General features: G+C 44.6%; 1 protein-coding gene across 1 annotated transcript; it reads right to left on the reverse strand.

Moving 5' to 3' along the window:
- Positions 1-7,230: 7,230 nt before the first annotated feature.
- RTCB (RNA 2',3'-cyclic phosphate and 5'-OH ligase) lies at positions 7,231-26,002 on the reverse strand. The gene is made up of 12 exons (XM_030545214.1): positions 25,735-26,002; positions 24,356-24,434; positions 23,041-23,108; positions 20,013-20,112; positions 17,847-18,003; positions 16,940-17,096; positions 14,473-14,632; positions 12,466-12,641; positions 11,477-11,665; positions 10,766-10,876; positions 8,901-9,020; positions 7,231-8,357 (listed from the first exon to the last, which is right to left on the reverse strand). The coding sequence occupies exons 1-12, from the start codon at positions 25,825-25,827 to the stop codon at positions 8,250-8,252; spliced, it is 1,518 nt and encodes a 505-aa protein (XP_030401074.1). The 5' UTR covers positions 25,828-26,002; the 3' UTR covers positions 7,231-8,249.
- Positions 26,003-27,278: the final 1,276 nt, after the last annotated feature.

Below are 27,278 nucleotides of genomic sequence, written 5' to 3' on the forward strand. Positions count from 1 at the left end.
AAAGGATAGATACAAAAGGAGGGGAGAAAGGAAGTACTAACCCCATTTCACAGCTGGGGTACTGAGGCACAGAGGGTATGTATACACAACAAAGAAAAACCTGCATGTGACCCATGCCAGCCAACTTGGGCTGAGGGTCTGTTTCATTGCTGTGTAGACTTGGGGCTTGGGCCGCAGACCCTATGACTCTGTGGGGGCAGGAAGTTTCCAGAGCTCAGGCTTGAGCCCAAGCGTCTACACAGCAATGCAACAGCCCTGTAGCCTGCAGTCCACCAGCCTGAGTTAGCTGGCACAGGCCAGCTGGAGGTTTTTCTTTGCTGTGTATACTTACCCAGAGAGATTAAGTGGCTTGCTGTTGGTCAGACAAGAAGTCTAGGGCAGAGCCTAGAGCAGAAGTCAGGTCTTTTGAGTTGTAGTTCAATGCCTTAGCCTCAAGACCACCTTTCCTCTCAAGGAATCTTCCTTTGACAGAGGACACCAGTGCTGCCAGAAAAAACTTGGGGGAAAAGATGCTGATGGTGTTCTTGGCTGCTCTCAATAGCCATCGGATAGTTTGAATTCCTGCTGGGAAAACAATGAGGCACATGTTTTTTCTGAACAAACAAGGCTGCATGTTTCTTGATCAAGATCTTATCTTTTTTCTTGTCTGGTGACCATTAATGGAAAAGCTGTGGGACCTGGCGTGCAAAGCCCACAGAAGCACATATGTTTTCAAAACAAAAATGCTTCGGGGTCTGGCTCAGTTTGTTTGAAGTTTAGGAAACAAAACAAAGGGACAATTATTCTAGACTAACACAATGATCATGTTGTAACCGGATCAGAGGTCTGCTTGTGAGAGAGGAAAGGTTCACTAAGATCTGCATTCTCCCCTCCCCCTGCTCCATTTTCCTAGGCCCTGGAATGAGTGTTCACTTATCTAACCCAGACTGCATGAAGAATGACCTTCAGTCTGTCACTCCCACGTTGGTAACAAACCCCAATCTCTCTCACATCTAAGAATCCCTCCTCGGAAGAACGAGCCAATTTGAAAGTCAAGTCAAATGGATTCCACCAAAGGCTCTGCCACTACAGCTCACTGGGCCAGCTGGCAGAAAGAGACGGACAGTGAGAGGTGGCCCTGATAAATAACTACTCACGAATGGGGGACAGAAGAAATTGATAAATGGAGAAGATGCAAAATCCCACCTCTTACAGTGATGTCATTACCCCGATAAACCTGTCAAAGATTGTGCAGGCAGTCGCTTTTTGGTAGCCCAACTTTTGCTGAACTGGCTCTACTCAAACATAAGTTAGCCCCTTATATTAGCGCCTTTGTTGGGGGAGGGTGCCATCCAAGTGCTCTACAATAGAAATAGAGTAACTCTGGGCCAGCTCTGTAGTCTGGTGGTAGCACTCGCATAGGGAGGATCCAAGTACTGGCTCCTGGTAAAGTGTCCAGGTCTCCTAGTACAGTATTTGCTGGAAAGGTACCAGGGATCAAGAAGTTTCCCAACAATTGTTTTGGATAGTATGCTACCAATTTAATATATTGGGGGGGTGAGGGGATTAGCTCATTGTACAAAATCTAATGTTGCAAGTATTTAATACTCAGCCATTTCCCTTTCAGTCAGACGAGCATCTTTACCAGCATGAGCTGTACCACGTCCTCCCATTCATTCCTCCATCAGGCTGAGCCCAGAAATACTGCACAAGAGAACAGGTTCTCGCAGTGCTCACTTCAAAAGGAGAACAGGTAGAAGTCCTGCTACCTGCTCAGTGGACTGAGGAAGAGAACCAGGAACCAGAACTCCCAAGTTCTGTGCCTCACTCTGTTAATGACACAGGGTGGCCCCTGCACATATCATAACTGCTTGCTGCCTCAGTTTCTCTATCTATAAAATGGCAGGGATACTTGCCCCTCTCTCTTACATGTCATGAGGATGAAATAGTTAAAGCTTATCAAATACTAAGTGAAAATGAGCCTAACCAATTTGTTTAAGTTTTATATTTGATATTAACTGAAAATGATGCCTCTGTTCCTTGGAAAGGGGCAGGTGTTAGTACCCAGATACTTTCCAGGTTACTAATGATAGCACTGAGAAATGAGGACTGGGGATTATTTTGACAATATAGCAAGAAAACAAAGGTGTATCCATATGGGGAATTCAAAGCACTTTTCCAGGGTTGCTAACTCTCATGCTTTTATCACAACTTTTGCAATGTGTGGTGCTTTTCTGACAGGCCCAGCTCCAGGAGGCATATGATCAGGAGAAAAGTTCAGCTTCCCACCCCTTTTTTAAAAAATATGTTTCCATGGAGAAAAGTTGGGAAAATGCAATCAAAGAGCATCCTAAACAAAAATAAAAAACCACTCAAAACTTATTTAAAACAAGTCTCATGATTTTTTGGCACCTGATTCATGATTTTTCAATGCGTGGGGTTAGCAATACTGTTGTTCCCACTACGTAAATGCTAATGCTATACTTAATACAGGCATTTTTAGGAGCATCACTGCAGTCTGCTTAGAGGGGAGACACCTGTGGCTTATCAACCTTAGAACTCCCACTGTTGTCTGTCCTGGCAGAGCTGCATGGAAGCTAGACCAGTGGTAAGAAAAGAGCAAGCTGAGATATGGCTAGAGAGGCAAAAGCAAATGCCAATTGCAGGCAGGGCCCTTCGATTGATTGAACTCTTCCTTCTGAAAGCAAGAGCATGTGTTGGCACATGCTCCAAGAGGGATATTACTTTGTTGGACTGCTTTGAAGATGAGGGTTAGGGGAGAGGCTGGTTAAGTGTGTTTATGTTTGAAAGGAACAAAGGAGTGCAGAGGAGAGGCCTGGCTGCCTGTGCCAGAGATGTGTCAGAGATCACACATTCCTCCTGGGCCAGAGATGGGACCACCAGCGGAGGAGGAAGCAGCGCATGCTAGGATAGGTGCATGCTGAAAAGAGAGAGAGACGGGACATACGAGAGAACAGAAGGGTGCTTTGATCAGCTCATAAGTGTAGTATAAACACAGTTTAAATAAACTCAAAGAGAAAAAGGAACAGGAGACCAATGGCTTGTCTACACTTACAGCACTCCAGCAGTGCAGCTGTGCCACTGTAGTACTGAGTGAAGACACTACCTATGCCAGTGGGAGAGTTTCTCCCAGCAGCATTGGTAATCCACCTCTCCAAGAGGCAGTACTGTATTGATGGGAGTGGCCCTCCCATTGACATGAGTGCTGTCTACACTGACAGTTAGGTTGCTATGACTGCATCGCTCAGGGGTGTGGATTAGTGAGTTATACCCACATAAATGTGTAGTGTTGACAAGGGCTAAAGAATAGTGCACCTATTAGTGCACTGCAGCAGTGTTAATGATCAGCTATTTATGGCAGATCCATAGCACATGCTTTTTTTTTTTTGGCACTATGAAAGTGGATAATATTTCTCTTTGGATTTTGTCATAGTGAGGATAAACACCCTCCCTCCCAGATACCCACGCCTTGAAATCTAAATGTTCAGGCAGCAGTCGTATTTAATAACATTTGGAGGCAAATTACATTCCCTAGCAAAGTAGGGAAATGTGGTCTAAATGAAATTGTCAAGTGGGTGCACAACTACTTGAAAAGCCACACTCAAAAAGAGTAGTACACTGTCAAACTGGAAGGACATATCTAATGCGGTGCCACAGGGGTATGGCCTGGGTCCAGTATTGTTCAATATTTTTATTAATGGAGTGGAGTATGCTTATAAAATTTGCAGAGGACACCACGCTAGGAGTAGTTGTAAACTTTTCAGAGGGCAGAATGAAAATTCAAAACCACCTTGACAAATTGGATAACTGGTTTGAAATCAGCCAGATGAAATTGAAGACAAGTGCAAAGTACTACACTTAAGGAAAAAAAATCATTTGCACAAAACAAAATAGGGAACAACAGACTAGGTGGTAGTACTGCAGAAAACGAGTTGGGGGATACAGTGGATCACAACTGGAATGAGTCAAGAATGTGACAACTATAAAAACGCTAATATTCAAGGGTGTAACAGGAATGTTGCATGTGAGATTTGGGAGATAATTGTCCTGCTCTAGTTGGTACTGGTAAGACCTCAGCTGAACAGAGGCAGCAACAAAAAGTTTGGAAAACTGGGCATGCTTAGTCTTGAGAAACGACAACAGGGGGATGGGGGGAACAGACCTGATAACTGTCTTCAGATGTGTTAAGGGTTATTATAAAGAGCCTGGGGATTAATTGTTCTTCATGTCCATTGACAGTAGGACAGGAAGTAATCAGCTTAATCTGCAGCAAGGGAGGTTTAGGTTAGATTTTGGGAAAAGCTTGCTAACAATAAGGGTAGTTAAGTAGTGGAATAGGTTACCAAGGGTGGTTGTGGAATCCCCATCCTTCAAGGTTTTTAAGAGCAGGTTAGACAAACACCTGTCAGGGATGGTCTAGGTCAGGGGTTCTCAAACTGGGGGTTGGGACCCCTCAGGGGGGCCCAAGGTCATTACGGGGGGAGGTTTGCGAGCTGTCAGCCTCCACCCCAAACCCTGCTTGTCTCCAGCATTTTTAATGGTGTTAAATATATTTAAAAAAGTGTGTTTAATTTTTGGGGGGGGTGTCACTCAGAGGTTTGTGATGTGAAAGGGGTCGCCAGTAAAAAAAATTTGAGACCCACTGGTCTAGGTTTACTTAGTCCTGCCTGAGCATGGTGGGGGTTGCACTAGTTGATCTCTTCAGTTCCCTTTAGCCCTGCATCCCATGTGTTTATTACGCCTACTCTTTGAAGATGATTATTTTTCAGGAGTCAGCTAAGGGAGTAACAAACTGCAGTGGGTTTTTTCTTTAAGTGATTTGATTCTACAATGGTTAATGTTGCTAGAAACAGCACCTGCCTATTGAGTGCACTATGATCAGATACTTTCTGGCAAGAACAGCAGTGTTATTTCAGCAGTGTTAGTACAGTACAGGCAGAGTTTTATCACGAGGAATGAGATGATTCTTCAAATACCACTAAAAACAGGTGTATCCCTCCATTCTACCACTTAGAGAATTTAAATATTAATACCTTAAATCATTCTTGTATAGCTTCACTCCTGGGGGTTTCATTCACTAAAGGTGGAAGTGTTTGTATCTAAGCACCAGTTTTGGTGCACTGGCTCCAGCTAGACATAATGCAGATACGTGCTATGTAAGTTCTCCATAGGCCAGCTCTGCCAGAGGACTTCACAAGACATCATGAGATGATAAAGTGAATACAGTTGGGCAGGGAATGTAGTAGTGCCTGCCACTGGACAGATTGAGATTCCAATAGCTCCACATATGGGGTGTAATCACCCACCCACCAGTGGTTTCTGCAAAAAAATAAAGCCTGAAGAAAATACTGTCAGTTATTCACTTTGACTGTAAATGTACCAAGGCTCTGTCTTTTCTGGGTGGGGTGTGAGAAATATCTTTTATGCTCATCACAGAGCTCTCTAACTCTTTGTATTCCAGCAGCTCCTATGGGGACACAATGTGTGTGCTACTTACCTTCGTCACCTACCCTCTTTTTTTGATTTAACCCAACTATCTTGTTTTCTAATGTATGTTCTACTCCGTGTGGGGGGAGGGGAGGGAGAAAGGGACTTTTACAGCATTTAATAAAATATGTTTACTTTCAAATTTGAAGACAACAGAGAGCTTGTATACACCTATAGTGCTGCAGAAGCTGTTATGCTTAAGTGAAGACACTATCTGTGCTGATGGAAGAGCTTCTCTCATTGGCATAGGTACTCCGTTTCCCCAAGAGCTGGTAGCTATGTCAGGGGGAGAATCCCTCCTGTCAACATAGCACTGTCTACATTGGAAGTTTGGTTGATATAAATGCATCATTTAGAGGTATGGATTTTCCACACCTCAAGTGATGTAATTATACCACATTAGTTCACGGTAGAGACCAGGGCAGAGTCAAAAGTTTTAAACCCTAAATTTGTCCTACTCTAAAACATTAAAGCCAATAGTTGCATCTAGAGAAATGTGAGTTTTTACACTCTTCTCCTCCCTACCCAAGAAACAAAGACAGTTCTGTACAGCTTACGAAAAATTCCCCAAGACATTGGTATTAGCATAGCAGCACCTTCTACTAACAAAATTGTCAGATCTCGGCTCCATTAAACCTCATGCACAAAAATTAACTAAGGAAAAGGTCAAGTATAGTCACACAGAACCCAGGATGTATATTTTGTATGTAAAAGTTCTGCCTGTTTTAACGTATGGTGATGGTTGAACAAAAGCTACCATTAATTGAAATTTCATTTCCAACACAGGGAAGTGGAAGTTGCGAAAGAAAAAGATATTCAAACCATGATGGTTTTATAAATAATGAAACATGCAAAAATATTTTCAGAGGTCTCTTGAAATATGGCAATGGAAAGGAATTACATTTACATCAGCCACATGCAAAGTATGCTGGATGGAGCTCACACCACAACAGGGGATGGGGAGCAGCACAACTTAAGTTGTGGATGCTGACCCTGTGGGTCCGATTCTGCCTGCAAAACATGGACTGAAATTCAGTGAGCTTGATTCGGATATTATGCAGGTGAGAACTGGGAGTGATTCCACTGGAGACAATGGAGGAAGTGACATCAGAGTAAAGCCTGACAAGAATCATACCAGTGTCTCCTAGCATAGACTGATTCTGTACCTATAAAAATAAAATTCTAATTCTTAAAATTCTAATAAAACTTAATGTTAGGTTATTAATTCGAATCACATTCCATTCCATATTCCAACATCAACAAGCTTCATGCGAGGCACTTGCTTTGAATTAATGTTTTCCATGAGTACATAAACAGAAAAGCCCAGGTTGGAGTCTCTACCAGCAGTTAGTTTCTGAACCCCTATTATGGGCATTTTTGCCAGGGTTGCACTTCTGCACTAGCTTCAGGGTTTTATTTTAATGTGAGTGCCACCTAGTGTCTGCATTTACAAGCAAGTTTCACCCAGGACAAAAGCGAGGGGGAGGGAAAAGAACTAGTTCTGAGAAAAATGTAATGTTAAACAATTCCATTACAGTTAAGCACTCATTTGCTATATTAGCATTTCTTGGAACAAACAGTGCTACTAAATGCAAACGTTTGTACAATTCATAGCCCACATGTGGACACAACATCTTGGCTATAATCTGAAGTCTTGGTAACTTCTAGACCACAGTATAAAACACTTTCTTTTTAATGATCAGCAGGTTCAGCAACACAATAAGGAAACCACGCACACTGCAGTGATTTTGTGTTTTCCCATTTTATTTAGAAGTTCCAAGTTCCCAGAAATTCACCAGTTTTGGTGATTTGCCTCCCAAGTCTCAATTACTAAACGGAAAACAAAAATAAAGGGCTAATCTGTCAGTCTCAGATCATACTTATTTTCAGTCATGATCCTGCATCGCAATCCACTAAGTCATCCACACAGAACCCCACTGGAGAGAGCTGCGCCAGCAGATCCAATTACAGTTGCAGACCTTTCAAGTCTTATGCTAAGTACATCTGTCAGTTGTTAGGTCACACCATGTGCAAGGTAACATTTGACCTTTTCAATAACATACCCGATAGCACTAGAATTCCCATCAGCCCTTGTGGAAGAACTATGAATATCAAAGGAATCAGTACACCCCAGGGTCATGTTTTAATTATAGGGGCTGTGACTGAACCCTGGTTAGTCTCTCTCATGCTTTTTGTTAGGGTTAAGACCACTCCCTACTCATCATGTGTTACATAACTACCACTACCGTATGTCTACACGGTATAGACTAGTGTTTGCAAACAGAGCATCTTCCCACTGCTAGTTCTGAATGTGACCTGCTAGAGGACTTCAGCTGGCATCAGGAGCTCTTGTCACTTGGGTGCACAGTGAGTTGGGTAAGGGTTATATATTAAATTGGCTGATGAAGGGTGGCTGATGAAGGGTGTACTGCCATCTGCAGGCTTATTAGTGATAGTCTGGTTGAGCCAGGTCTGCAGTTCCACTAATGGAATTCCATGCATTTGTGGGATCATTATACATAAGGCAACAGCATTGGTTTGTTTACCCCTTCTGTATGCTAAAGAGCACCGTAACAAAACAAAAACAAAAAAAAAAGAAGTTACTTTTGAGACGCCTCGCCCAGTCGTATTTCCAGAATAGGGAGTGTACTATCTGAGCACTCTGCAGTCAAGAGGTATGAAAGATGATGACGACGACAATTTTAGTCTGTTCCGTGGAAGGCATTGCTATGCCAGTGATTTCTGAAGGCCTCAGTCAGTTCCTAGCCTTTAATAACAGCAATAGGTCTCAATTTAATAGCTTTCTTGCTGATGCCAGCAGCATGGCAGGTGTTAACCACATCTGTCACATTCTTATAGGATTCTGGTGCCTAAAAAGAGAGAGACAGTTAGATATGTCTCTTGCTTTACCTTTCTACTCTGTTAAAATAGTTCCTCAATGAGTAAGTTCCCCCTAGTTATTTTTACACAGCTAAAAGATTAGTGAACCACTTGAAGGACACAGCAAGTTTGTCTTATTCTGGGAAGAGGAATCAAGCTATTTTGAAGATATTCAGGAACTGAACTAGTCACCATACTGGACTCAGCAGCAGGAGAGAGGACACCAGGTGCCTGCGCCATGGAACAAGCCACTCCAACTTCCTTCCAGAAAGAGGCAGCCTATAAAGATTAATTTTCACAGTCCTATTAGTGTCTGGAATCATCAGGGAAAAACTCCATGGAGTTTTCCCCTGATGCCATCATCATTTGGGCAAAGGACTAGATTGGGCTGGTTTTGAATGCAGACTCTTCACGTGACACCTGGAGAATTTGACAGCTTCCATCAGGAATGCAAGAGTGGCTCCTCTAATGCCCCAGTGGACAATTTGCTGTCTATCAGAGTACACATCCAATCAGAAGTTTAAAAAACTTACTTCTTCCATGACCAGCTTGGGGGAAGCAACACGGATTGCGATCCCCATGTCAGCCAGCTTGTCCAATACATCCTGGAAGTCCAAGTTTCGTCGAGATTTCGCTCGGGACAATGCACGACCCTAAACAATAGGGTTAGATTATTTCACTTTGTTTTGTAGTTACCACAAGAAGTAAGAGTTGCATTACTAAGACCAACAGACAGTAGAAATAAAAATCACACACCTAGGTGTTTCATTCCAGGCAAGACAGCATTTGCAGAAGTAATCATGAACAAATTTTATACTTAAACTAACCAGAGACTTGAAGGGATAGAACATCCAGAATGTCTTACTTGAGGTTTACTTTTGGGGATTTCTGGTGCTATGTACACAAACCCCAAGTAGCAAAATATTCAGTTTGATGCAAAGATTACATGCCTCAGGAGAGCTGAGAAACAGGAGACAGCAGTAAAATTAATAGGTTTTCTGGGGTCCCTGCATAATTAATAGCACACCCTGAAGCGTTGTTAGGGATCACTACATGCACAACAATCCACAGCATGCAGGTATCTAGGATTCCTGTAGGTCTCTCCAGTGATGAGCTCCCAAAATCTTAAGAACCGGTTCCCTATTGGGTTCTCGGCGGCACTTTTGCGGCGGGAGTGTGTCTCTTCACTCATTGTGGGTTTTCGGCGGCAGGTCCTTCACTCTGAGCAAGTTAAGGACCTGCTGCCGAAGACCCAGTAGGGAACTGCAGAGTGAGTACCGTACAAGCCCCACATGCCTGTCTCTCCCCCACCTCCCCACACCCAGTCATCTGACCCCAACCCACATCCTGCCCCTGATTGCTCCGCTCAGAACCCGCAAGTTTCTCCTCCCAAACCAGGGTAGCAGCAGCAGCTCCAGGGGCTATTTAAAGGACTAGGGCTTCCCTGCTTCTAACACCCCGGTCCTTTAAATAGCTGCCGGAACCCTGGGGAAGCGGTGGGGCTCCGGCAGCTATTTAAAAGGACTGGGGTGGCAGAGGCAGCTAGAGCTCTGGCCATTTAAAGAGCCCCTGGAGGCCCCCCACTTATCCCAGGGCTCTGGGGGCTATTTAAAGGGCCAGGGCTCCCCTGCTTCTACCACCCAGGTCCTTTAAATAGCCGCCAGAGCCCTGCAGTAGTAGCCGAGCTCTCGCTGTTATTTAAAGGGCCGAGGTGGTAGGAGCAGCAAGAGCCCCAGACTTTTTAAAATAGCCCCCAGAACCCCACAGCCCTACCCCAGGACTCCAGCAGTGGGGCTCTGGTGGCAATTTAAAGGGCCTGGGTCTCCAGCCCCTGCTGGGAGCCCAATGCCCTTTAAATTGCCCCCCTGGGGAAGCTGGGCCACCCCTTTAGCAACCAGTTCTACACTGGTTTCTAAATTTAACAACCAGTTCTTGTGAATCGGTGCGAACCGGCTCCAGCTCACCACTGGGTCTCTCTTCAACCAAACTGCTAGGTAGTCAGTATCCACAATCTGGTCTTTAACTGGGTGAGGAAGCTGCAACCATTTCTTTCCACTGTTAAAGAAGCCCTCGCCGCACCTCCTTCCACCAAGGGAAGTGCTTTGCATGGGCATCCTCAAGGCTTCCATTCCAATTCTTAGTTCTGGGCTCTTATTGTTTGGTGGTGGGGCTCTGTCCACCACACCAACCCTTTTTGTAGGCAAGGAAATGTAGTGTTAGCCAGAGAAAGAGGCATCAATTGTACACAAGGCACACCATTTGCAGCACTCCATAGGCTAGAAATCTGGGAATCTTATCTCCCCTACCCACAAGTGTAACAGCACACTGGCTGTCCCCTGAGCAGCTGTTTTTTGGATATCCCATCACAATTCCTTCTTTAACTGTCTTTTGTACTTACAGCTCCATGGCATGTGGTTCCAAAGGTCTCGGTCATGCCTTGTTCAGTACCAGTAAGAACATAGCTACAGGTTCCCATTGTCCCACCAATCAGTACTGGCTGACCAGTCAGCTAGGGGCACAAAACAAAAAAAGTAATCCCAATTTAAGATCAAAATCACTCAAGATTTAAGACAGTTTTGTTCCATAAACAATATAAAGGGACCAGGGCACCATCAAATGAATTCAGGATCACATATCCATGAAGGGGTGCTGGCAAGCCTCTGGCTGTGTACCCAGGACTCCCGAGTCACTAGATGGACTGGAAAACGCAGGCAGTGTATAACAATGCTCATCATCATGAGGAGGCCAGGTAAACAGACACAGTTTCCCCTAAGGCAGGGGTAGGTGAACTTTTTGGCCTGAGGGCCACAGCTGGGTATGGAAATTTTATGGTGGGCCATGAATGTTCATGAAATTGGGGGTTAGGATGTGGGAAGATCATGCAGGTAATTGTAGGCTGGGGAAGAAAGGTGAATCAGGAAGTGTCCAGAAGTTTCAACACAAGCTTGAGGAGGATGGCTGACACTGACAAGTGTTCCAATATAATTAATTAATTTGCTATCCTATTTGAACTGAAACATTTCAAATCTTCCTGTTAGTAATACAGAAACCCTCCTATTCATCTGAAACCCCCTCCCCTGCCTCCACCTCCCTCTAAAGTTACCCGTACTTGGTAATCAACAGCAATGAGAGGATGATGAGGAGGAAAAGCCCTGGTCGATCCCTTTCTGTGCACCAGCAGGGTCCGCTCTTTTCCATCCACCACATGCTGCTCCACTTTGGCAATGTTATGAGACACATCATAGATGACATGAAGATCTAGATCATCAGGGGTTGTGTTGAAGACTTTAGCAAAGGCCTAAGGGAAAAAGTTTGGATGTAACACACAGGAGCAATCTCTCACAGCTACAGAAGCCTTGAAGCTCTCTCTCTGATTTTTAGGGGTTAAAGGTAGCAGACTCATTTGAAAATGGCCTGTCATGGGAAACTGTGTGTCAGAAAACAGACCACTGCAACTAGATGAAGTGACAGGTAAGGCAACACTTTCAGTTCAGCCTCCCTGGTTCTACAAACACTGGGCCAAATGTAGCCCTGGCATAAGTGAATGCAACTGCACTGAAGTCAATTGAGCTGTGCAAAATTTACTCTACAACCGAATTGGACCGATTATCTGTTCACTGGCAGGATGGATCCTTCTAGAAGTATTAGAAATCAAAAAGAAAGACTTAAAAACACCAGAGATCAATAAAAAAAAAAGCTGTGAAACACCATGCCTTAATATTTCCTCTTCTGCCAGTTTGAGGGTAACAATAGAGACTTCAGAACTTAGCTTTTGAAAATCGAGCATTGGCACTGCTGAAAATTTTACCCTCTCAAAACGGGCAGAAGAAGAAATGTTAAGACGTGTTATTCTACATCTTTTAGATGTAGCCCAGATGTAACCCAGTGAGACTTTTCTGCTGGTAAAAAGGTATTGGACTGATTGCTCTTGTGACTGAAGAGTTCTCTTAAACCAAGAGGTTGATACAGCACAGGCAGCAGAAAAGTACAAGCTTCACCCAGCAGCTCATCATCCTGGCTCAAAATGTTTACCACCTTGTTCCTGGGACCTTTAGAAGAACCTAAATACTTGCAGCAGAACAGAAGCTCTGCTCCTACCTGTCTGGTTAGGAAAGTCATGGAAGAGCGGTTGACCCATGCATAGTTCCCAGCTGCTGCCATTCCCTTTAGGTAGTCCTGTCCCTCTGGGGAGGCAATTCTGGCGCATGCCAACTGGCGATCATTAACTATGATCTTGTCCCGTTTCATGGCTTTCTCCATAGCCACTAAAGCATCTGGGGAAAAACAAACAATACAACCAGCCTGTCACCTCTACCTTGAAAGACTTTAGATCTGGATTCACGGGCACAAAACACCGCTCCCCCCTCAGAGGTACCAGAAGGTGGTTGAACCTTCAACTTCCTTTTAAAATTAGAAGCGAATGTGTGGAATGACGACTTCAGTTGTTGGTACACAGGGGCCCCACAGTACCACCTTCAGAGTGAAAGTGATGGAACTAGGTGCCTGGGAGAAAAGACATGCTCTAAGGAGCACGTGTTTTAACTACTTAAGAGGTACAGTTAAAGTTCTAGGAGTATGGTTTAGAGGTCTGAGCACAGCACTCAGTGGAGAACTGATATTCTAAACACAGCTCTAACACCGACTTTGTCTGTGATCTCTGGAAAGTTACCACCTCTTTCCTTTTCCTCTTATTTCTATTGCAATAGTGCCTAGGGATCCCAACCAAGGATTAGAGTCTCAGGCCATGTCTACATCTAAAATTTTGCAGCGCTGGTTGTTACAGCTGTATTAGTACAGCTGTATAGGGCCAGCGCTGCAGAGTGGCCACACTTACAGCAACCAGCGCTGCAAGTGGTGTTAGATGTGGCCACACTGCAGCGCTGTTGGGCGGCTTCAAGGGGGGTTCCGGGACGAGAGAGCAAACCGGGAAAGGAAACCAGCTTCGCCGCGGTTTGCTCTCTCGGTCCCGGAGCCAGCCAGCAAACCGCAGGGAAGGAGACCTGCTTGCTCGGGGTTCCGGGACCGAGAGCGCAAACCGGGAACGCCGCGGTTTGCTCTCTCGGTCCCGGAGCCACCCAGCAAACTGCAGGGAAGGAGACCTGCTTGCTCGGGGTTCCGGGACCGAGAGAGCAAACCGGGAACGCCGCGGTTTGCTCTCTCGGTCCCGGAGCCACCCAGCAAACCGCGGGGAAGGAGACCTGCTTGCTCGGGGTTCCGGGACCGAGAGAGCAAACCGCGGCGAAGCTGGTTTCCTTTCCCGGTTTGCTCTCTCGGTCCCGGAACCCCGAGCAAGCAGGTCTCCTTCCCCGCGGTTTGCTGGGTGGCTCCGGGACCGAGAGAGCAAACCGCGGCGTTCCCGGTTTGCTCTCTCGGTCCCGGAACCCCGAGCAAGCAGGTCTCCTTCCCTGCGGTTTGCTGGCTGGCTCCGGGAACGCGAGAGCAAACCGCGGCGAAGCTGGTCTCCTTTCCCGGTTTGCTCTCTCGGTCCCGGAACCCCGAGCAAGCAGGTCTCCTTCCCTGCGGTTTGCTGGGTGGCTCCGGGACCGAGAGAGCAAACCGGGAAAGGAAACCAGCTTGATTACCAGAGGCTTCCTCCTTCCACGGAGGTCAAGAAAAGCGCTGGTAACTGTCTACATTGGATTACCAGCGCTGGATCACCAGCGCTGGATCCTCTACACCCGAGACAAAACGGGAGTACGGCCAGCGCTGCAAACAGGGAGTTGCAGCGCTGGTGGTGCCCTGCAGATGTGTACACCTTCAAAGTTGCAGCGCTGTAACTCCCTCACCAGCGCTGCAACTTTCTGATGTAGACAAGCCCTCACTGTACTAAGCAAATACAGACAAAGAAAGACAGACAGCTTCTGCCATAGAGAGCTCACAATCTAGATATCTGTCCCATTCCCCCACAATCTCAAATGGAGATAATTACCTACCTCATAAGGGCTCTTTAAGGATTAACTCATTGTTTTTAAAGCACAATATAAGTACTGCATATATTCTAAGGAACTTGACTGATTAATAGGGTTTATTGTGAGCAGCAGACTATTCTGAAGAGATTTTATCTTACTTCAGCTCTTACAAAAGTAATCTTATCACAGAATATACCTGTAGCTACTTGATGGCCCAGGCCTCTGCTGCCGCTGTGGATCATTACACACACTTGTCCCTTGTGATCAATGCCCATCTTCCTGGCAGCATACTCGTTATAAATGTCATCCACCACTTGGATCTCAGCATAATGGTTTCCTGCTCCCAGGGTCCCCAGCTGCCAAGTACAACAACATATCTTAGCCATCTACTGATTAGACACTAGACAAAAAGTGAGCCTTTGGAAACAGAGGTATGGCTGTCTCCTTTGGAGGGGATTATGAATGAAGAGTCATGGGTTTATGTGCAATACGGTGAATTGTAATAGAATGTGGTTAGAAAGTGGCAGTAGTGCTGTCACTTTCAGCAAACACACTGAGGAATACTTAAAAGGAAGGAATAGATTCTAAAACACAGATAGTAAAAAGAAGCTGCCTTTACATAGCCTTAGTAATAAGGCTGCGGCAATGTCTACACTAGAGTTTACAGCGGCACAGCTGTAGCAATGCAGCTGTGCCACTGTAAGATCTCGCATGTGTCAAACAGATAGCTAAGGGTTAATGCCTCTTTCACCTGTAAAGGGTTAACAAACAGTGACCTGCAACACCTGAGCAGAGGACCAATCAGGAGACAAGATACTTTCAAATCTCGGTGGAAGGAAGCCTGCGTGTGTGTTTTTGGGTTTGGCTTTGGCTTTGTTCTCTCTGGACTCTGAGAGTGACCGCACGTACCTACAGGCTCTCTAATCTTCTATTCCCATTTTGTGAGTACAAAGGTAGAAAGGCGGTATAGTCTTTTTATTTCTTTTCCTTTATTTGCAATTGTGTAGTTTGCTGGAAGTATTTTAAATTGTATTTGCTGGGGGGAGGCTTCTTTTTAGTTTCTATAAGCTGACAGACCCTGTAACTTTTTACCGTCTAAATTGCAGAGATAGAAAAAAGTAAAAGGTCTTTCTTTTTATTAAAAGTTTTGCTTTTAAGATCTGTATGATTTTTTCTCCTTGTTGAGGCTCAAGGGAATTGAGTCTGTACCTAACAGGGAGGGAGGGGAGAAGGGGGAATTCCTTTGTTTTAGATTCACGGAACTTGAATCTGGATTGCCTCTGGGGGAAGGTATCATTCCTCTCTGTGTGGTGATTCAAGGAGTTGAATCACGGTGATCTCTTAGTGTACCCAGGGCGGGAAAGAGCTGGGAGGAAGAAAGGAGGGGGAAGGGAAATGGTTTATTCCCCTTTGTTGTGAGACTCAAGGAATTTGGGACTTGGGGTCCCCAGGGAAGGTTTTGGGGGAGACCAGAGTCTATCAGGCGCTCTACTCTAAGTCCTGATTGGTGGCAGCACTACAGGATCTAAGCTGGTAATTAAGCTTAAGGGAATTCATGCTAGTACCCATATTTTGGATGCTAAGGTTCAGATTTGGGAATTATACTATGACAGCATGTAACTGCTCTATGCAAATAGGAGAGAGTTCTCCCATTGACATAATTAAACCAACCTCAACAACTGGCAGTAGCTATATCGGCAGCTAAACCTCTAATGCCAACATAGTGCTGCGTACACTACCACTTATGCCAGTATGGGGTGTGTTTTTTTTCCACACCCGAGAGCAAGATAAGTTTTGCTAACATAAGTGGTAGCGTAGACATGACCAAAAAGTTCATAAATACAACAAACAGGTGGATTTTTTTAAAGCCACATTCCTGGAGAAGTCAGTCATCAATGATGGAGATGTGGTCTGAGCATAGGACTGGGAGCCAGAATCTCCCAACTGCTAATCCTGGTTTTGACACCAACTCTGTACATTTGGGAAATTCACTGAACTATGTGAAACAGATTACTACCTGCTCCACAGGTAATTACATGAAGGTTAAATGCTTGCAAAATTCTTTAAAGATTAAAATGCTATGGAATTGCAATATATTCTCATTAATAATGCCCAAGAGAGTTGGAGGAAGCAGCTCTTAAATTATAGCAATGGTATGATCTCTACTCTAGCCAGCATTACCAACCCAGGCAATGGAAGTTAAATACAGTTCTCTTGCACGGCAGGCCAGAATTTTAGAACTAAGTCACAGGACACGTTCAAGGTTTGTTTTTTGTTGTTTTTTTTTAAAAATACATCGTTGGCTCAGACAATTTAAGTCAATGTAACCAGAAAAAAAAAAAATCTAGAAAAGCTACCAATCCTAAAAGGTTGACAAGTGCTAGTAGTGATGAATTCAAACAGTTAGGGCCAGCTGTTTAACGACAGATGGGAGGGCAATTTTATATATAGGTAAGAATTAAGTTACAGTTCTCACTGTAATTTGTTTCCCCTTATTCTAGCTCTGTCAGAAAACAGATTCAAAATCATAACCCCTCCCAAAGCAAGGCTAGTCAAAGCCTATATAAACACAGGGCATGAGTTACAGAAATGAATAAGCTAAGTTTTTCTTCCTGTTGTTTTAAACCTCAAAGTTTGTACAACCACCTTACAGGTAACATTACCTGAGGCAAACCTCTTTTCTTAGCTCTTGACGAGACCTTATTGGGATCAGCCTGCAGCATCCTTCCATACTCCTCACAGTGCTCCTTGTCCTCTGCCCAGGCATAGCCTTCCCGGAGAGACCAGTCCACACCCATCTCCAGGGCCTCCTCCAAGTCCCTGCAACCATCAAGACACTTTCCTCAACTCTTAAGTAAGTAATAGCAAAGTTAACCTTACATGTGATCCAAGGGTTCACATCCATGTCTGAAACAGTGAAAAGCCCATGAGTTCACTCAACTCTTTGCTGACAATCCAAAAGCCAGTTCCACAGAGACAAAATTTGTGAATAAAGCCACTTGCAACTTCATTGCTTCCCCTGTCCCGTATCAGGGCAACATCTATCAATACCGGGGTCGGCAACCTTTCAGAAGTGGTGTGCCAAGTCTTCATTTATTCACTGTAATTTAATGTTTTGTGTGCCAGTCATACATTTTACATTTACAGAGGTCAGCAGATGGAACCCCAGACTGGCAGCGACCTGAGCGGGGCCAGCAGCCATCCATCCATCCAGGCAGGCAGGCCAGGCTGAGCAGGGCCTGTGGACAGAACCCCAGGCCAGCAGCAGAGTGCCACTGAAAATCAGCTTGTGTGCTGCCTTTGGCATACGTGCCATAGGTTGCTGACCCCTGACCTATACAATTAAAGAAACCCTCCATTAGGAGAACAGAACCTTTAAACCACCCTTAATTAATCCTCTGACTCCTAGATGGCTTTGTACTATTATTTCTAGCTGTATGTGTAGGGGGAAAGGAATGAGCCAGGAAGTTTCTTTCCACCTCCTTCCAGCTCTCACCTGCAAATCCCTTATCAAAACAAAGGCCAGACATTGCCCATCCCCCAGAAGTGCACACGAAGTCATTTACTTACTTGGCATTCATGGGGATGACACCCTTGGAGCCCACGCCAACTGGAATATGGTCAAACATGGCTTGGGCGAGCTGTTCCTTCACGGGTTGGACATCACTTTCATCCAGATTTGTACGCAGCAATCGGACACCACAGTTGATGTCAAACCCGACACCACCTGAAGGTATAAAAACAAAAAACACACAAAGTTAATAGATGGGGCTGCTCAGTTGTGGGCCACAGAGTGCTACACAGCAGCATTTGGCCACGTTCATCTTTAACCTTGATGTGCTTCCTGGCAGAGAAAGTTTTGCATACTAGGATCTGAAGTCTTCATCAGTCCTACCATCATATTAAATGGGAGGACAGCTGCAATCTGCTTCATTTTAGTGAATTTCCAAGCAGTCTGTAGGCCCCTGGCAAGTTGACAATGCAATCCCCAAATAGGTCAAATCTGACACTACTGTTAATGAAAAGTATTCCATATCCACAACACCTTCACTCAGTGCTACAGGAGTACTCCCCATCTCTGGATACTGTGCTAAATCATGGATACAAAAAACACAGTCTCCCACAAAATTCTTAACTTGTAAAGTTGCTCCTGTAATTAATATAGAAATGCCTATCCAAACTACCCAACAAGCACATTACAATTAAAATACACTGATTTTCTACCCTACTCAACACTGCCTTTTCCATTTCTAATTTAAGTTATTTGAGAAAAAAAAAAAAAAGAAGATCTTTGTATTTAAGGTAGCAGGCTTTTAAATTAGTGCAAAAAATGTTCTCTGGAAGATAAAGAGCAAGCTCTCCCTGCTGTCACGTTTTGGCAGTAAAATGTGACCCAAGAGTGTTTATGTTAAGTGATACTTTATTTCACTATTACAGTGGGATTAGAGAAGAGTGATGAGAATTTTCAAGGACGTGGAGAAACTCACAAAAGCGATGGCATTATTTCACTATTACAGTGGGATTAGAGAAGAGTGATGAGAATTTTCAAGGACGTGGAGAAACTCACAAAAGCGATGGCATTATTTCACTATTACAGTGGGATTAGAGAAGAGTGGTGAGAATTTTCAAGGACGTGGAGAAACTCACAAAAGCGATGGCATTATTTCACTATTACAGTGGGATTAGAGAAGAGTGGTGAGAATTTTCAAGGACGTGGAGAAACTCACAAAAGCGATGGCATTATTTATCTAGAAAGGAGACAAATAAGAGGTCATGAAATAATGACTGGCCTAAAACAAGATAGATTGGGAACTTCTCTTCTCCTTGTCTCAAAGCACAAGAGCAAGGGAAATGGAATTAAAAGCTGGGAAATTCAACACTGATAAAAGGAAATTCACACATTGTGTGAGAAAATAACTCTGGAACTTGGTACCACAGGAACAGCTGAGGCCAAGAACTTAAGATTCAAAAATGGATTGGTTGTTTATATAGATGTCAAGAATATCCAGAGATAATTAATGACAAAATTTTTGGAAAGCATACTAATCTTGCTTTAGAGCCAGTATCTAACTATTAGAGATCAGGATGAGACCTATTTAGAGGGCAGATTATTCTAAATCTATCTATTACAGGGTTCTAAAGCCTTCCTCTGAAACATCTGGTGCTGACCAGTGCCAGAGCAAGATACTGGACTAGATGGACTTGGGGTCTGGTCCATTATGGCAATTTCTGTGCTCCCATACATAGTTTAGAATAACTGCTGGCATCTGACAGCACAGAGGTGTTTCCAAATGGTTAATAAGGTGAACTGAAAAGTTATTTAAAAAAAATGAGGCAAAACTATTTAGATCCTAAATCCTTAACATAAACAGGCAAACATTTTAAAACTAGAGTTAAAAATCAGTCTTCTTTTACCTGCCCAAAACCAAGTTCAGGGGTTCTGGGCTCTCTCTTCAGAAGTTGGGAACAGACAACCAAAACATCGTGGAGAGAGCAAGGCTCCCTGCACTATTTAGGTGCTTTGGTTGTAATTAACTCCTGCAGAAAAAACAGAACTTAGGATGCATGAACTGGTATCTTAACAGAGAAAAACTTTTCAGATCACTATTGAAAACATTTCACTTTACTTCTGTACTGTAAAAATGTGGGGATCTCAAACAGCTATTTCAAGAAAGAATTTCAGATCACCAAAGACATTTCTCTACGTATATTAGGTCAGACTCAAATTACTCTTACCTGGTGACACCACTGCGTCTAGGTCACTCATGTCAAATGCTGCCATGTTACCAATGGCAAACCCATAGCCAGAATGTACATCAGGAAGCCCAATAGATCTCTGAAAGAAAGTTTATCAGATTTCAAAAGGGCAATGGAAAGACTTCTTTTAAATTATATCCAACTCTGTTCCACATATGGACAGGCACAACGTAAAGCTTACGTGAGACTAGTCACCAGTAACAGCATCAGGGGCAGTTCACAGATCCACACACCAGTCATCTACTTGGATTCAGAGTTCCCACATTCCGCACGGACACAGGAAAAAAACTTTTGAATTGAATTGTGGTATCTAAACTGATAAGCAATCATCTGCCTCATTCAATTAAACTGGATTTTATGACAAGCCCACACTCAAAGGCACAGAAGTTTAAGCATGCAGAAAGTCACTCAAAATGCCAGCAAATTGCAAACAAAGGAAAGAAAAAAAAAGCCATGAAGAAAGAGGCAAGCAGGAAACAGACAGCATTTTCCAATATTGAATTGTATAACTGCACACAAACCAAGGAAGTGCTTCATCCCAATGGGTGAAACAAAAAACAACAACGACCCAAGAGGTAGAGGCCCTTTTGCAGATACTTTATTTTATAATGTCTAAAAGAGGCCTGCCCTTCCTCTCCCCAACAACACTAGAAATTCAGATTGTGTCTGTACTACTTCGCCATAGAGTCTCCCAGGAATGACTTCACAGCTTTCATGGAAATGAACCTAATTAATTGATAAGGGTTGTGATTTTTAGTCAGATTGTTCAAACAGTTTTAAACACTTATTTAAAACACAAGCATTGGGAAGAAAAGCTGTTTATTAAGAATTCAACCTTTTCCCCTGTCCTAAGAAAGCTCGGTTTACAACCAGGAAGTCCTCTAACACAGACAGAAGTCTGGAATGGACATTTCTGTGGTAAGACATAAGCTGAAAAGCAACTTTAAAGAACAGGCCACAAAACAAACAAAATCTGCATTCCCAATTCTTCTCCTTTACATGTCATCTTTAAGAACTTTTATAACCCCAAGGGCAGCAATTTATTGCAAAAAACAAGTTAGAGCTTTTGCTGAGTTACCATGTAAAACAATTAAAAATGAAACCATGTTGCTTATTGACAGTTAATAAAAACAAAAAGTAATTCAGCCCCTCCAAACACACTTTACTCTCAGCTTCCTGAAAAGTGACACACCCTATCATGTATAGAAGTTTCTTAAATTTATTAGAAGCAAAAGACAGACAAAGAAAATGTAGGTCCACTATTTAGTGGGGAAGGAGAACTAACACATGACACCAAGAAGGCTGAGGTGTTTTAATGCTTTTGTCTTTACAAAGAAAAAAAAAAATTAAAATGGTGACCAGATGGTTAACACAATATCAACAACAAGGGGAAGGGACACAAGCCAGAACAAGGAAAGAACACGTTCAAGGATATTTAGATAATTTAGATGTATTCAAGTTGGTCAGGTCTGACAAAATTCCCCCTAGGGTAGTAAAGGAACTAGCAGAAGCAGTCTTGGAACCACTGGTGATTATTTTCAAGAATTCATGGAGAATGGGTGAGGTGAGGACTGGAGATTGGCAAACATAGTATCTATTTTTACAAAGGGGAACAGTAAGGATCCAGGGAATTATAGATCAGTTGACCTAACTTCAATACCTGGGAAGATATTTGAACAAATTATTAAAATAAATCAATTTATAAGAACCTAAAGAATAACAGAGTAATAAATCATGGCCAGCATGGACACAAACAAATCACGCCAAAGGAACCTAATTTCCTTCTTTGATAGGATTATTGGCATAGTGGATAAGGGAGAGCAGTAGACCTGATATATCTTGATTTTAATAAGGTTTTTGACACAGTTGAATTCTCATAAGCAAATTAGGAAAATATGGTCTAGATGAAGTTACTATAAAGTGGTTGAACAACTGGTTGAAAGATTGTACTCACTGGGTAGTTATCGAAGTTTCATTGTTAAACTGGGAAGATGTATCTAGTGGGGCACTGCAAGGGTCTGTCATGGGTCTAGTACTTTTCAAGATTTTCATTAAAGAATTGGATAATGAGTGGAGAGAATGCTTATAAAATTTGCAGATTACAGCAAACTGGGAGGGGTTGCAAGCACTTTGGAGGACAATATTAGAATTCTAAATGGCCGTGACAAATTGAAGAATTGGTCTGAAATAAAAAAGAAGATGAAATTCCATAAAGTAGTACACTTAGAACAGGAAAAAAAAATCAAGTGTGCAAATATAAAATGGGGAATAAATGACCAGTAGTACTGCAGAAAAGGATTTGGGAATTATCATGGATCACAAATTGATGAGCCAACATAATGCTACTGCAAAAATGATCAAACATTTCCAAAGTCTGACTTCTCAGGAAAGGTTTACTTAATCTCCCCACCAAAACTAGGCATGTTTAGTTTTGAGAAAAGATGACTGGGGGGAGGGGTTGCTAATAACAGTCTTCAAATACGTGAAGGGCAGTTATAAAGCAAATAGTGGTAAATTGTTCTCCATGCCCCATGAAGGCAAGACTAGAAATAACTGACTTAATCTGCAGTTTGGGAGATTTTAGAAAAAAAAAAAAAAAAAAAACTTTCTAACCATAAGGATAGTTAAACACTGTAACAAGTTTCCAAAGGAGGACATGTAATTGTCCTAACTGGAGGTTTTTAAGAGCAATTACACAAACACCTGTTAGGTCTGGTCTAGGTTTACTAGGTCCTGACTCGGGAGGGTAGGGGGGCTGGATTATCATATCTACTTTTTCAATTATCTCCACTGTAACTGTTTCCTTGGGAGAGTACCAGCAAGATAACAGCTGCTGACCTTTAATCCATACATATACAAAAGGAAAGCCATGATTTCAGGGGTGGGTCCCAAATGCACAGCTCTCTTGAAACGAAATTCTGCACTCTAGCTCCCAACATGGCCACCATTTCAAAAACATCAACCAATTGGGGAGGGGAGAGAACAATTCTTCAGAGCAGTCACTCACATGAATAATGCCAGGTAGTGCAGCCACATTCCCAATCTGTTTCATGGCTGGCAAGAATCCACCAGCACCTGAAAGAAGAAAACTGAAAGTTTATCCAAGGGACTTGCTAACGAACAGTGCTACCATATCAGTCAAGTCGCTGACTCAAATCTAGGCAGATCAGTAGTGACCAAAAGTCATTTCAATCTGGTGGAAAATGCCTGGCACCTTGGGGAGCTACAGCTCCATTACACTGAAGAGTTTCTGAAATTCTCCCACTGTGGCTCCAGTATCAATGCAGCTTCGACTGTTGCTAGCATCAAACTGCTGGTATAGGCCACCTCTCTACATTTTTACCGCCATATAATCTAGGCCTGTATAAAGGAATTCAAAATGCTGGTTCAGTGTACAACAGAGCTCCCACGAGTGCTAGATTAAAAAAAGGTGGGATAATTTCTGAAAATCCTCATTAGACCATACCTCAATGAAATAAGTCTAGTGGCATCAGTACACAGGTGTCGCCATAACACAAACCACCTCCACAATTGGCACTCTTGTTGGTAAATATCAAAAGATAAGCCAAGGACTGACAGGGGAATGGAGAATGAACTCCCTTTTCTTCCCTCTCTGTGATCCTTGCCGCATTCCAGGTCAATGCGGAGGCACTGTCAGGAAGCTTGCACTCTTGATGTCCATGCTGTACCAATATCATGAAGGTAGAAACCTTCAGAGGACAGTGCCAAGTCAATTTAGGCCTATGTTTATATTTATATATAAAGAGGTTACAAAACCTATGATCAACAGAAACATCCCCATGTTTGTTGTTTTAGCTTCCTCTCTATTATATATTGAAGATTTCCTTCCTGCATTGTGCTGTCACATGAGAACCAGAAATTAACTGACAAGTCTATTTTCATAGGCACCTCTGAGTGAAATACAGGAAATAACTAAAAGGATATAATTATGAAAAGTGCAGTATGTTTTAAAATCCCTTTAATTTTCAATTTTCTAAAGTTCTTAACACAAGAATTTATTAATTATTTTTTAAACTTGCTTAAGTACCTTGCAGTCACCGGGACTGGCAAGCCAACATGTTTCAGCAGCACTATTTTCAGGATAGCAGTGTTGTCAGGCACACAGGCAGTGCATAATGTCATGGCTGGACATAAGAGTAGCCTTCACTACAAAATTTCACTGTTTTCTTTGATGCATGCAAGCCACATTAATTCAGGGTCAGAAGCTTTTTTAGGAAGTGAGGGTGAAAGAAGTGAAATAAGGGAAGCAAGTGTTTGAAATTTAATGAAAACAAATGAGAACGGGATCTTCCTGTACTTACCTCCACCTCTGCAGGCATTTCGTAACTCCTCAAACATTAATTTCTCTAGCGGCTCATTTACATAAAACACTCCTTCCACCTAGAGGCAAACACCACAAGAAGGGGAAGAGACAAAATAATGAATTGTTAGTCTTAGAAAAACTCACTGCCACTAGCAGGACTACACTATAGAACAAAAACTGCCAAGATGAATGGTAATTAACAGATCACAAAGTGTATTTTTTTGTCATTTTCTTGCCATTGTTTATTTAGAAGCATAGTATTTTATTAGGTTTTTGGTAGTGCTTAAGACATGATAGGCAATTCCTAAAGACACAATCCTTGCTCCAAGAAGTTTACAATCTAAACACTTAAGCCTGCAAACACTTAGGCCATGTCTATACGTACAGTGCTGCATCAGCACAGCTCTACCGATACAACTGTGCCACTGCAGTGTGTCTGGTGAAGATGCTCTATGCCAATGGGAGAGAGCTCTCCCAGCGGCATAATAAAACCACCTCTGCGAGTGGCAGAAGCTATGTCAGCAGGAGAAGCTCTCCTGCTGACATAGCACTCTGCACAGGAGCATTTATGTCAGAGTAACTTATGATGCTCAGCGGTTAGGTTTTTTTCACACCCTGAGCAACATAAATTATGCCAACATAGGTTGTAGAATAGATATAGCTTTAGGCACAAAACTGCTGATATGCATTAGTACCTGTAGTATTAGGCCCTAAAGGCAGACAGATGTGAGGGAGAACAGAGGTGGTGTATATGTGGTCCAGATGGTGCCTAGGTGAGCTCCTAACTTGTACTTCTGGAATTATACCTTGGAGCATTATGCCCGGCACACCAGGATGCTCTCTCTTATTTTAATATTGCCAGATTCACACTCTATGGGAATCGTTAAGTAAGGATGAAGAAAAAAAATTCCAGTGGCACCTGAGCTCTCTGGGGTCGGGGGAAGAATTGTGCCTGCCTCCAGGAGGCCTCCACCGCCAGATCCCAGCAGCCACTTGCTTTATTTTCAACAAGCACCTTGGGGCTTTCTCCTCGGCTGCCGCTCAGCTGGGGAAGAGGCTTCCCCGAGAGCTGCTGGGCAAAGGCATCGCCGAGGTGCCCCTTTGGCCTGAGCCGACGCAGCACCTGACCAGGGCGCCCCACCCGGCCCAGCTCAGCCACTGGGTCTGGTCCCAGGCTCAGGCCGCGGGACAGCAACAGGCCACGCACCGCCACTGGCTCCGCCTCCCTCCTCAAGGCGCGGGGGCGCCAGCGGCCCCAGGGCGAAGGGAGTCTCGGGGCAGCCCAACCCCCCGCTCGGGCTCCGCGCGCAGGAGCGCGCGCTGAACGGTCGGTCACTGCGGAGCGTGAGCCCAGGACCGCCCCCCCCCGGAGCTCACGTTCATGTTGGGCACGAAGCCCTTCCTGATCCTCCAGCTGGTCCTGTTCAGCTTGTCCAGGTATTGCAGCTCATCGTTGTAGCTGCGGCTCATGGCGGCGGCCTGTAGACTCCGTGTCACACACACCCCCCCCGTCCACTGCTCCAACTTCCGCACGGCACCACCGGCCACGGTGCAACGGGGGCCGCCGAGGCTCAGGCTCTTTCAGAAGGCGAAAATATAGCGAATGGGAGGGCAGTAGTAGAGGTTGGACGGGACCCGCCGAGGCTCACACTTCATCCGTTCAGTCTGGAACGTTACATTACGCCAGCCCTGCGGTGCTGTGCAGCGCCCTCTAGCGGCCGAGCGCGGCGCTGAGCCGTCGGGAGGGTCGCCCAGCCCGCTGTGGTGTGGTGTGAGGGCGGCGCGTGGCAGGAGACTATCCCGGCAGAGCCCCAGTGCGGGGAGCCAGCGTGCGTGCTGTGCAGAGCGCAGTGGCAGGGGGTTCTGCAGCCAATAGGTCCCTGCAGGGAAGGGGACGCTGGGGGCTAGGGTGACCAGATCATGTCCTGATTTGATAGGGACAGTCCTGATTTTTGGGTCTTTTTCTTATAGGCTCCTACTACCCCCCACCCTCTGTCCTGATTTTTCACATTTGCTGTCTGATCACCCTACCGGTGGGCACTGGGGTGGGCTCGCCAGGATTCAGCCCCAGAGTGGGGGCAGTTTGCTTGTGTGGGCCACCCCTTGCAGGTCTGTAAAGACTGAGCCCTAGTGCCCCCTAGAGCTTGCCCAGCCCCGCACATGAGCTCTGCAGTGTGATCGAGAGTGAGAGTCCTGGAGGTTGCTGCCCTCCCTGGGCCACCCTTTCCTCCCCAGCACCCTGCAGTCTGCCTTGCTGCTCAGCAGACACTGATAATGCAACCAGTACATCATCTACTGGCTACGGCATCCCAATGAATCACAACTGGCTGAAAGTTTTCACCTGCAAAACAGTTCCTGCTGAAAAATGGGGGTTTGTCAAATACAGGTCGGTGGTTGTTGGGCAGGGCCGTCCTTAGCCATAGGCAGAACAGGCAGCCGCCTAGGGCACCACTAGGTCTGGGGGCACCACTCTGCTGGGAGCCCGGACAGACATACCTGTCAGGGGAGATACCATGATCACGGGAAGCAGTGGAGCATGTAAGAGCAGGGCTGCTGGGTCGTAGAGAGAGCCAAATGCAGCACAGTCTGAGGGAGGGGATTGGCTGCTGAGGTCTCTGGGATGGGGTAGGGGAAGGAACTCACCTGTGAGTGTGACTCTTTCCCCCTGTGTGAAGTGAGGCAAGCTTGCTGGCTCTGGCACCAGTATCCTTTGTTGTCCACCATAACGTCCATTCTTCTCTCCTCTGCCCCACGGAGCACCCCCCTTTCTCCCTCCCCCACACAGAGCACCCCTCTCTCCCCCCTCCCCTCTGTCAGGATGAGGTGCTGGGAGGGGGTTGTCTGGCTGCCTGCTGAGCAATGAAAGTGAAAGTAACTCACTTCCTCGGCAGGCAGCCAGGATTGGAATGGTTGCACAGGGC

Source organism: Gopherus evgoodei, chromosome 1 (genome assembly GCF_007399415.2).
Source record: "Gopherus evgoodei ecotype Sinaloan lineage chromosome 1, rGopEvg1_v1.p, whole genome shotgun sequence".
Classification (NCBI taxonomy): Eukaryota; Metazoa; Chordata; order Testudines; family Testudinidae; genus Gopherus; species Gopherus evgoodei.